Source organism: Leuciscus leuciscus (genome assembly GCF_965113295.1).
Source record: "Leuciscus leuciscus genome assembly, chromosome: 16".
NCBI lineage: Eukaryota > Metazoa > Chordata > Actinopteri > Cypriniformes > Leuciscidae > Leuciscus > Leuciscus leuciscus.
Genome location: NC_138740.1, coordinates 20736061 through 20748379, shown reverse-complemented (window position 1 = coordinate 20748379; position 12319 = coordinate 20736061). Strand labels below are relative to the sequence as shown.

General features: G+C 38.1%; 1 protein-coding gene across 1 annotated transcript in view; it reads left to right on the top strand.

The window, feature by feature from the left end:
* Positions 1-12319, top strand: part of pcxa (pyruvate carboxylase a) — a 119934-nt gene that overhangs the window by 37751 nt on the left and 69864 nt on the right. Inside the window, exon 9 of the mRNA XM_082141057.1 lies at positions 2508-2670. Coding sequence (XP_081997183.1) covers positions 2508-2670 — 163 coding nt within the window. The remainder of the gene's footprint in view (positions 1-2507; positions 2671-12319) is intronic.

The following is a 12319-nucleotide window of genomic DNA, read 5'->3' as shown; positions in this document are numbered from 1 at the left end:
AATATGAAATTCTCTTCTAAATCTATGGGAGATGTTGAAACGTACTTCTTTCTTAATCAGGATATTGTGTATTTTGGGGAGTTTGGTAGGCGATGCATGTTTACTGAATCAAAGCTTGTTCATATAATATTGCAGTAATCCTTTTAAGTTATTGTTTCACATTATTATGGAAGTGATTGAAGCTTTTTGGACTTGGATTGCTATGGGATAACATATAATAAGGATCATACACAGAGTCTTTAGACAACATAGTGAATATACAACTTTTATAAGCTGATTGTTTATAAGAATCACAAAAGTTATCTGCTTAAAGTCACCATGACATCATTGCTGACTTCAAATCTTTCTGTATGACTGTTCAATCACTGATTCTTTCGAATCATTCACTGAATCCACTCGAGTGTTACTGTTGACGTCTGATTTGCTTAAGCGTGTGTGTGTGTATCTTCAAAAGAAAGACAGAACAAAGAGATTAATTTTGAAAGGTTTCAAAGCTGTATACTGTATTTTTGTCAAAAACATCAGATGAATCCCATTCTGTATTCTCAATTAATTCTTAATATAAATTCAGTGCTAGATTTCTCGAGTTTATAATAAATATTTGAATTTAGATTGTGTTGACACTGTGTGACAGGCAAATAAGGAAAAACACATTTTGTGAGTAAATAGAGGTTGCATAATACATAATTGAATACTTCTGAATCCAAAAATAAGTCATCAAGAATCCCTTTTAAATTTGTTCAGTGGATTTCTGAAAGATTAACCAACATTGAAAGCTGTTCTTAGTAACGCTATATTAGCACTAAAACTTTTAATGTTGGAACCGTTTTAGCTCATCCACAGTGATTTACCCTGTCATTTCAGTAAATGCAGGGACCGTATTTGTGAGTTAAGTGTGTTGATCAGGGTCGATGAAAAAGCCGAATGTTTTCACCTAGTTTGGATTCAACTTGCAACCTCACTGTTTGCCACTCAGACCCCAAATGTTTCCTCTGATAAATGTCATTTTAACTATTGCACATTGATCTGCTGAAGTATTTACACAAATAAAATAATAGGGATAATCCATTAAGCTGATTTTGATGTTTAATTTGGTCATAACAGCTGCAAGCTGAAATAATTACCAGAGTTCATGTGAGAGATGTTATCATTAGACGCCAGTGTCATAAAGACACATGCGTGCAATATTCAGAGCCTGTTTGTACCATTGTTAAAAAATAAATGAGGCCTAGCGAGATAATGTTGAGAGCTGTGCAAACATATTGCCTTTGCCACCACCATGTGTGTTTATGCATATAAATATATTGCCGTAGTGTTATCAAAAGCATGCTGTGCGATTTATACATGTTGGCCTTCGAGAAATCGTACATTTTCAAAATGCCTCTGTGCCAGAGATAAAAAAAGGCAGACACTTTGTAGCATAAATTATTGATGCACAACATGAAAGCAAATACTCGCTCTTCTTTTATTGGTTAAAAATATTTCATGACCCACTGGGTGCTTTCACAGTTTTTGTCTTGCGCACACACACTAGCACTTAGCAATTTGATTATTCATTCATCATAAAGAGGATCATCTTGAAGTTTTAGCCTTGCAGCTGTTTGAATGCCTTTTATTCCTTCTGATATGGTGAAAGAAAGCATTAGTAGTTAGGAATAAATACCTTGTAGCGTTACACTTACATGTCGACATTGATTCCAAACAAAAGGCTGCGGGTTCGCAACTCTGACAAGTTTCCATTCGCTATACATACATCTTTTCCCAAATTAGTCAACCCTGGTTCACCCCTTCTCTTTGCGCCTGTAAGAAGAAAATTGACCCGATATATGACGATGAGGATTTGTGGGACATGAGGAATGAGTTCAGTGAATCTAGGGTGAGTAAATATATCACTGTGATTTATATGGCTCTTAATAAATCCAACTTTACATTGGGGAAAGCACTTATCCAATAAGATGGCAGATTCAGCCAAATGTAGCCAATCAGCCCTGGAATAGCCTGGTTCATTCAATTGAGCTGAGGGAGTGATTTAATTGTGAAGTTATTGAGGCTGGAGTGGATCAGGGCTAGTTGCTAGCCCTGAATCTTGCGGGCATTTCCTGTTTGTATGTCGTTGAGTGATTCGCTTGTTTCCTTCTACAATCCACTCATCCCACTCCTTGTCAAGCGAGTGCAGTGTTGTGAAGCGGATTGCTAGTTGTCAAGCCTGTCTAATAGAAGTTATTGGAGCAAGCAGGCATCTTGCACGTTCTCGCCTCACCAGTGTGAATATTGTCTCGCCGTGTTGCACCTGCTGGAATGTCAAGCAACTGAGAATGGTTTGAGTGAATCTGTTGTGATTCCAGATCGCTGAACAGGTCTGGTCTGATAACGTGCACTTTTCTGGAGTGATAAAGTGTTGGATGTGATCGTTGTGGCTATGGGGCCTGTGGCAGGGTGTGTTTTTGTTGTTTAGCAAATGCAATATAACCACTGTCTCTGTTTCTCTCTCTCTCCCTTTCATCCAGTGTTGATCTGGTACACGCTCAGTTGAGAGTGTGTGAAGGTCGCAGTCTGCACGAGCTGGGCCTGAAACAGGACAAGATACGGATCAATGGCTATGCCATCCAGTGCCGTGTGACCACAGAGGACCCAGCACGTGGCTTCCAGCCTGACACGGGAAGACTGGAGGTAGGTTAACATCCTACATTCAACAACTGAGCACGCACAGCTCCCCTCAGCAATGTTTCTCTATCTCTATCTCTATCTCTATCTCTATCTCTATCAACAATCGGTATCGATGATCAATGCCGATTATATCCTGTCAATCAAAAGGGTGAGGTCAGTGTGTGACTGAGACTGTGTGTGAGGAAAATCTCTCGTGTTGAGTTAGTTAAGGCAAAATAATGCAACAATAATGCATTAACAGCTAAAAACAGCTACTTAAAAGCAGAATCTATTTGACCCTATGAATCACCGGTAGTTCAAACCAGGGTTGCCAGATCTGCAGTTTTTCCCTATACTAAACATTATTTGTAGCGTGCCTCTCACCCAATAATCGCAAATAGCTCTGTGATTTGTTACTTCTAAAAAGAAACAAAGTGTCATCTTTCAAATTCTGTTCATTTTATCACAAAATTCAAACAATAAATGACGTTTTGACGCTCTTAAATGTGACGTGACAGATCACTGTAGTGCCTCAGTTCAAGCAGCAGCGTGGAGCGTGAGTCTATTCTTCCACTTTAATACAAATTATATCTAGAAAAACATGCATGAATATCAGAAGGTAAGTTGAAAGTTACAGTACAACTTACCGAAATCCGTATCATGTCTCATGTAATCACTCAATCAGTGTTTCAACCGTGGAAAGATGTCAATAAAACTTGCTTGTGAAGCTTCAAACTTGCTTGTGAACAACATCACTTAATGTTGCATTTACCTGAGGAAAGTCATCCGTTTGTTAACATTTCAGCTTTTATATGAGTGTAAATATTATATCTGGAAATAAATAGCAGTTGAACATAATAGCTCTGTTGTTAATTTTAACCTCTAATATTATAGTGTACCAAATGAGAGAGTTTTTATCCATAAGAAAAAACAAACTATCGGCATTGGGCGATATCATTAGTAATTACATGTTAGCTTGGTCTCTCTTTTTTTTCTTTTTTTTTTGGGTGAATACCAGTACAGGTACAAGACCTTTGCCCTATCCCAAATGGAGTACAGTACCAAAATGTGATGTGGTCGCTTTTGATGATTCAGTAAGCATGCTCATTTCTCATTGAACACTGACTCCCACAAACAAGTCCAATTCGCCCCTGGGCGTGCTGGTCTGAAAACGATGTGTGTTCAGGCGCATTGTTGACGCGTTGCTATTTTGAGGCGTCTGAAATAGACTGCGCCACTGACCAACAAAACCTGGTCTAAAGTCAATGGCGCAGTATTTTATTGTTATTTAAAGGGCGCATTAGTAATATGCGCCTATAGGCGGGTGCACAGCGCGCATACACTCTGCTTATTACACACACAGGGTAATAACTACACACATTTCTCTCTCTCTCTCTCTCTCTCTCTCTCTCTCTCTCTCTCTCTCTCTCTCTCTCTCTCTCTCTCTCTCTCTCTCTCTCTCTCTCTCTCTCTCTCTCTCTCTCTCTCTCTCTCTCTCTCTCTCTCTCTCTCTCTCTCTCTCTCAGCAGCAGCAGCAGCAGCTGTCAAAATAGCCAGATTTTAAAAATAACAGGATTACAGTGTAAAAGATGAATATTGTGTACATAAAGATATGGTGGAATCCGGCTTGTCCCGTAGATGGTCTGCTTGCACGCTTTGACCTTGCGTAAAAGCAGATCTGTTTCCTCTCTGAAGAAGGGTTCAGTGTTTCCACTTACAGGAAAGTGCTACGATAATGCTTATTGGTCTTAGTCACAATTTAGTAATTTTGTCTTTCATAATTTGAGTCTAGTTTTAGTTGACTAAACTAAACAACTTTTAGTCATTACGTTTAGTCAAACTGCAGTTACCGATATTAATTTTGATAGCTATTTTATTTGTAGTCTTTAGACAGAAAATGTCATTATAATTTTTCTCTCTTGGCCAATTCAGTTAAGCTTAACAGGCTGTATTGACATTGCACTCTTCAGCAGTAGCACTTGTGCAATTCTACATATCCCTTTTCCTTAGTCTAGTGGTTCTACAAATTTTTTTGGAGATTTTTTTAGCCATTTAACGTCCTTCTCCGTACCCCCTCTCTTCCACTTAGACTGCAGTCACACCTTTTCCATTAAGGGACAATATTTGCCCCCTTTAATCAATTTTTCCAGTAATTATTTTACGCTCGATGGTGTTTTAAGCCCCCAATGGCTCCTTAGAGGCAGCTGGGGATGGGACGGTATGAAAATTTCATATCACGATAATAGTGACCAAAATTATCGTGATTATCAATATTATCACGGTTTTGTTAAAACGAGATGAAAGTGTTCGAAAATAACTGATGCTCACACTGAAAACATTTCAACTTCAAGTTTTATATTCGAAAATCAACAAACAACAAATAAAACAAGCAGCTCTATGCACTTCTTGAAGCCAGATTATATTCTGTGGCATTTCCTTCATTAAAATGACCGTCGTCAATAACAACGCATTATAACACAGGCGCACATGCATCACAACGGACGCGCACGCACTCTCTAGTTTCATTCAAATACAACTTGCCGTCTTGCATCTCCGTTTTCGATTGTATTGAAAATGAAATCAGAGTTGATTTATTGTTTACTGAGTTTGATAATATTTTTGTGATCATGTAAGATTTAAAACATTAATCTGCCTTCCGCCAGTCCTTCTCGAATAAAAAAACAACAACATTGCGCGCTGCGCCTGCGCCAGCCTGTTGCTGGCTGGACAGGATTTACAGTGAGTTACTAAAATCGCGATAATCAAACACGGTTTTAATGATAATTCAGTTTTAAACGATAATACTAACCGTCTGTACATTTTATCGTGGTTTATAGTGAAACCGGTAATCGTCCCATCCCTAGAGGCAGCTAACCCTACCCTCAACCTTAAACCTACCCATCCCCTCGCTGCCTGGAAGGCGCCGTTGGGGGCTTAAAACACCAAACACCATTTTTTACCTTTATAAATACCTCTATAAAATAAATAATGTTTTAAATAAAACAATGTTAAATAAATATGCAATGATGGTAAAAACGAAGTGATACTTTTAAATATTAAATTAAAATCGCCAGTAGGTGGCGGTAAGTCACTGTCTTTGAGTGAGTCATCGAGTCATTCATTCATTCAGTCAATGAGCAATAAGCCTACTGACAATACGGTTTTAAATGTAGTACATCACTTAATGTTACCCATATGTTTGTTGAACTGTTGTGTAAAATCAGTCACATTTGAAATCGTGTGGATATTCGGGAAACATTGCATTCTTGCTATATATAATATAATACAATTTAATATAATATATATGCTACATATAATATAATCAACATTAAAAACACTGCTGAATATCAACCTGCATTTTGATCGCAGATTTAGTCGCACAAACAGCGCAAGCGGCTCGCGACAGAACACAGACCGACTGAATGACACTTTAATTTAAGTAGAAAATCTCAAATGAAGATCGCTGAACTCCAGCTTACTTGTCTGTGTTTTCAGATCATCCGTGCTTCTTCAGCTGTGTAGAGAGAGCGCGTGCGCATGGTTGTGTTCTTTTAACAGAAAAACTTTGACTGGAGGTTTAAATTATTGAAATCTGCGAACCGTAAGCATAAATGCCCGTAAAAACAGTCTGTAATGTCTTGTCTCCTCCTTTATTTGACAAAAACAGGAGGTTTTGGTCAAGTTTTTAGTTTTTAAACATTTCAGTCTCGTCTTTTTTCGTCAACGATATTGCATGTGTTGATAGTCACAGTTATCGTATAATGACGTGGGTGTCGTCTCTCATCGTCTTGTCTTAGTCAGGGAAAAAATGGTCGTCAATGAACATTTTTCGTCATAGTTTTCGTTAACAAAATTAACACTGGAATGGAAGATTGGTTTATTGATTGCTCTGATTGGTTTATTGCTTGTTCCTCCCAAAACACACCCATTACTCCTTAAGAGAATAGAGAGAACTCCTTTAGACAATGCGCTGGGCGCGCCGACCATTTTTCATAGCACTTGTGCCGTGCGCTTTAGACCATGCTCTTAGATCGTTAAAATAGGGCCCTACCACTCTGCAGCTGTGTTTTTCTGAAGTGTGTACCACCTGCGTGTGGTGATATCGCAGAGTTGTGAAATTATCTGAGATGCTGCGGACAGAAACTTTTACCTTTTGAGGCTGTATGGAAATGATTTGCTTGTGGATGTAAAATTGAACAAATATTGATATCAGCTTTCTGTGCCCAGTCACTGTTGAGCCGCTAGCCTCACATCTGTCTAAACATCTCACAGGCACAACACATGCCTTCTATTCACACTTGTGAGTCAGTTATCTGGTTGAGCTGCAAGGTTAACCGAGGTCTCTGAGGGTCTCTGATCAAGATCTTGCTCGCTAGAAGTGTCTATATTTATATATTCGACAACCCCGTACTGTCCAGATGCATCTTCGGATGCGCCGTGCCTGGGCGAAATCCATCTAGCCACAGGGTCTTGGCTGTATCAAAAGAGAGCTGGATCACTCAGATAAGCATGCTCTTCCATTACCTTTAGAAAAGTGTTTGGCTCTCAGCTTCAAAGACTGACGTGGACATCCTGTGATGTTGGAAGAATGTTTCCACTTAAGATGCATGTGGATCCATACTGATGGAGAGATGAAGGGAGATGCAGAGAACTTGGGCGAAGTTTAAATGCTATTGTCTGTCTATGCAAGAGCTAAAAAGCAGTGAAAGAGAGCGAGAATTCCCTTAACAGAGTGTAAGTGAGAGAATATGAGATGGTGTAAGAAGGAAAAAGAGTTGTTGAGAATTTGAGCTTCCCTGATTTAGGAGACGAGAGCTTCAACATCCGTTTAGATGTAGTGGTGCAAGGGGTATGCATTGACTAATAAATGGCTGAGAGCCTAGACAGATGGTTGGGAAAGATAATAAACCAGGGTCCAAAATTAACACTCACCATGACACTTAAATGACACCAAAAACAATCCAGTTAGTCTGTAACTTTATTAGGACCTGCAAATAATACAGTATATTTAAATTGTACGAATGATGCCCTGACCCTTCAAATCAACTTACTACAGACAATCTCTGTTGCAACTTCTTGCCAATGTTGCAGTGTCTCGTGATTTTTACATGAAAATATCAAGGAATAATATTTTGTATAAATGGGTAAATATATTGCTGTTAATTATAAATGAATGTAAATGCATATATTGATTTCATATTCTTTTATTTTTTTATTGAAAACATGTCTTGATTATATTTTCTCGAGTTTTACAGTTGTAGTTCTTACATTTAAACATTTTGAATCTACTTTGCAATAGCAAATACATGAATACATTGAATATTGTAAAATAGCTTGAATATAGTGAGATGGATACTCTACCTATTCGAAAGTAAGATTATAGAAGAAATTAAATGTATTCAGCAAGGACACAATAAATTGAGCAAAATTGACAGTAAAGACATCTATAATGTTACAAAAGATTTCTATTTTAAATAAATGCTGTTCTTTTAAACGTATTATTCATCAGCTATTTTCAAAATTGATAAGAAGTTTCTTAAGCAGCAAATCAGCATATTAGAATGATTTCTGAAGGATTGCGTTATACTGAAGACTGTAATAATGCTGCTGAAAATTCAGCTTTGCCATCATAGGAATAATATTGAAATATTTTAAAATAGGAAACAGTTAGTTTAAATTCTAATAATAGTTCTGAGTTTTTTTTTACTAAATCCTTTAAAAAAAAAACAAACAAACATTTTTTTACCAACCCCATTTAAGTGCGGCTATATATAGCCAGGTCTAATTGGCAGTAAAAATTGTACTCTAGGGTAAATCTTTCTTGTGACCAGAGATAAAAACTAGTGAAAAAAAGAGGAGAAACAGACACGGAGAAAGGTACTGCTATGAAAGAATAATCAGCCAAACGTTAGATCTTCTCCCATTTCAGTATGTCAACACAAGCTCTCCTGTGTTTGTGTGCAGTGGCGACTGATGTGAAAATAAGGCTGCAGGTAAAGAGAAAAGAGTCGCTCTCTCGTTTCCTCTGTCTGCTTAGAGGTTTCTCCTCACTTTCTGACATGTCTGATGTCGTGTTACTGAGGCAGAAGAGGGCGGGCGGTGCACGGGTCGGCCAAGCTCTTGTTTTGCAGGGAAAATGAGTGCATAATGGATAAAGTGAAGTGCCGGGATGAGAGCATGCAGGGAACAGGCACTGAGAGCTCTTCTGCGCTTTTGTTTCTGTGGGATAAAAAAAAATGGCTGTTATCTGAGGGTTGCTCTCTGTAATCAAATGAGAGCGAAGGAGAGGAGAAGGTAGAAGCATTTAGCATAATTTGGTGCATCAGAGAAATTATGTTCTGTATATGGGCAATTCACATCTCATATTTGCTCTAATTCTTCATATATGAGGCTTGGATGATTTATACGTGTAGTTTCAGATGTAAACCTTTATAGGGTCTGGGCTTTGAACGCAGAATTTATTGAAGCGTAGCAATGAAAAGATTACAAGCCTCTTTGATGGTGGTGGAACTCGTTCAGTCCTTGTGTTCCATGTTTGTGAGCAAGTGTTGGTTCATTAACGCTTCGGCTCTCGCTGGCGCGCTGAGAGAACATAATGCTGATGAGGAGAATCGAGTGATTTGCATTATCATAATAAACATAATTATGTTGTTGAATGTGCTGATGGTAAATACTGCTCTGGTGGAAATGGGAGTCCATAATTCACGAGACGGAGAACATGGAATTTCAGTGTGCAGAAGTAGTTGGTGATTTGTGTTCCCTTTGGTTTCTGCACCTTAGCTTCTTCCCTCACCAGTCATTTATGTGACTGGCACTTTCCAAGAATTGTGTGTGTGTGTGCATGTATGTGTAAAACGGAAATCGTTATAATTATAATACTCAATTATATTACTACATTTTATATGTGGTATTATTTTCACTTTGTTTTGTACGTTTTATGTGTTTTTTGTTTTCAAAATATTTCTCAAAATGGGTAACGGGTTGCAGATTTAGCCTAAATGAAGGTGTCACTCAGTTGGGACTTGCTAGTTTGGGACCAGTTTTTGATAATCTTGATTTCTCATAAGTTGAAGAATTAGTTAAGTTATAGTATGCTGTCAAAAATAGGGCCAAAATGTATTGTAATTTTTTTTTTTTAGGTGTCACAGTTGTAAAGAGTGTTACCTGAGTATAAGGGTTAATAATCATGTGGTAACAGGGTTGCTCAGTTAAATATGATGTTTTTGGTTGATTATTTTTACTACAAAATGTATCAAAACAAGTTCATTACCTTAACAGCAATACAACAGATTATGACACTGGTGTGTGATTTTTAACTGTTGAATACAGTGAAGGCCTGTATTCTAGACCAGACAGATTTTGGCCAGTCCCACGTCAAGAAGTGATAACGTGAAACAGGCCAGAATCTTCTAAACAGGCGTGATGCGAGGAGGATACAGACATGTGATGTCTTTAAAAGTAGCTGCTTTTTTCATATAGGCTATTTTTATGTTAGATAAGAGTTAATCTTGCATCACTAAGAGTTCTCACAATTTTTTTTTAATTTGTGCCTTTAATACAAGTACCCTATTAATGTAAACAAATGCTTTTGCTTTTTATTTCCTCTCAAAATGGCTTCATATTGACCATAGGTTAATATGATACTGTCTTGCTCATGTTGAGCTAGGCCCCTTGCAAAGTTAAAATATTACTCGCCTGCAAAAGGCCACCAGCAGCCCTCTGGTCATTGTTCTTACAGCTTCCAATTAAAGAAAATAAATGGAGGATGAAATTCCATGCTGAAAAATTTCTGGGAAAGATTCATGCCTCCTAGGTAGATGTAAAGCATATGCTGATTTGTGTGGCATCGCCTCAGTGGCTCTGTGGGCATCTCTGGAGCAGATCTCCATGACCACAAGCCTTTCATCTTTCATCCTGCCTGCCAATAATACACACAGCTCCCTGAGAAAGAGCCATCTCGCGTCTTCCTTTATTAGAGAGGGAATGAGAAAATATTGTTTCCTACTCCAGATGGCTGGCGCGAGACTTGTCTCCTCTCGTTTACGTGACATGCTCCTCTTTTGTAGATTGTAACTGATGACGGTGCATTTCCTCGCCGCCCTTCACCCGAGGTAGACCATACCGACGATGGCGTTCCCTCGCCACAGCTCTGTAGGAGTCTGCTGCTGTCTTATTCGGAGACGCAAACTCCCTCCGCCGCCACGCAATTTCAAACAATGCAGCTCCGTCATGTCACATTGCCAAGCTGTCATTTCCAGACACGTGCGCATGGAGACGCCTGGGGACTGGGTGTTAGACATTGGTATTCTGGAAACAGCAGCAGCGTCGCAGGCCATTTACAAACATTATTGGAGAGGTGGCAAAAAAAAAAACAGAACGACGAGTGGAGTGTAGACACGTCTGAAGACATGCCTTTTGTCACTACCTGATGTTCGATTACACACATTCAATGTGCTACAGGCTGTAAGTTCAATATGGATGACTAGTCAAATTCACCTATTGTTGAACGGTGATAATAAACCGTTAGTTGTTATCTAACCTTCTTTGAGATGGTTTGCCCGAAAATGAAAATTGTCATCATTTAATTCACCCTTATGTTGTTCCAAACCTGTATGACATTCTGTCTTCTGTGGAACACAAAAGAAAATGTTTTGAAGTTTGGAATTTGACCCCAATTACTACTTTTGCATGAGCAAACATTTTTAGATTTTTTTTTTATAATAATCTACTTTTCATTTTTTGTTCCGCAGAAGAATGAAAGTCATACAGGTTTGGGATGATATAAGGGTGAGGAAATGATTGACAGAATTTTCATTTTTAGGTAAACTATCCATTTAAATATCCTCTGGGGCTTAAGGAGGATCATGGGAGTCAGGCGTAACAATCATTTTGGGTATTGGTTCAACCTGCCGTGCCATGAAAAATAAATGCTTCATTTTGGCTACTGGCTCTTTGCAATATTATTCAGTTCAGTGCAGCGCTGATGAACAGTGATTTATAATAGGACCTTAGAGGAACACTTACAGCTCATAAGACTGGAAATGGATCCAACAGGAGTTCTGAAGCCTCAGGCATCCAGTTAAAGACCGGCTGATTGTTCAGCAACACTACTGGCGCGGTGCTCAATACTAACACCCAAATCTCATCCCAACTGAAGAACTGAGACGATGTAATGAGGTGGAGCTGATTTTGCTGCCTCAGGGTCTGTAAGTCTCACAATTAAAGAATTCCTAGTTGTTCAAACTTTAAAGACAGAATATGGGTAAACTTTATAATAAGTTTACAGTAACAAAGCACTTATAAATCAACTGCAAACTATTAGTTTATAGTTAATTAATAGTTTATAAACTAGTTAATACATTGATAGACTATACACAAATAGTGAGGAGTTCATTCATTGTCATTGTAATTAACAAAGTGTTATTGTTTAATTAGCTCATATGTAGAGAGTTAGAAAATGCTTTAACAACTAATTAACCATAAATAGTTATCACTTTACATTAGGTCATGGAAAATCTGAAAATATCATTAAGTGTATTTTAACAACGTGACATAATGAGCATTTGTGTGTTTTTCATATTGACAGCATTGTTTTTTAAGTGGTTTGATAGGCTTAATGTATTTGTAAACATTAAGGAACTCTTAATACTAATGTTATTAATGTCCAATAAAT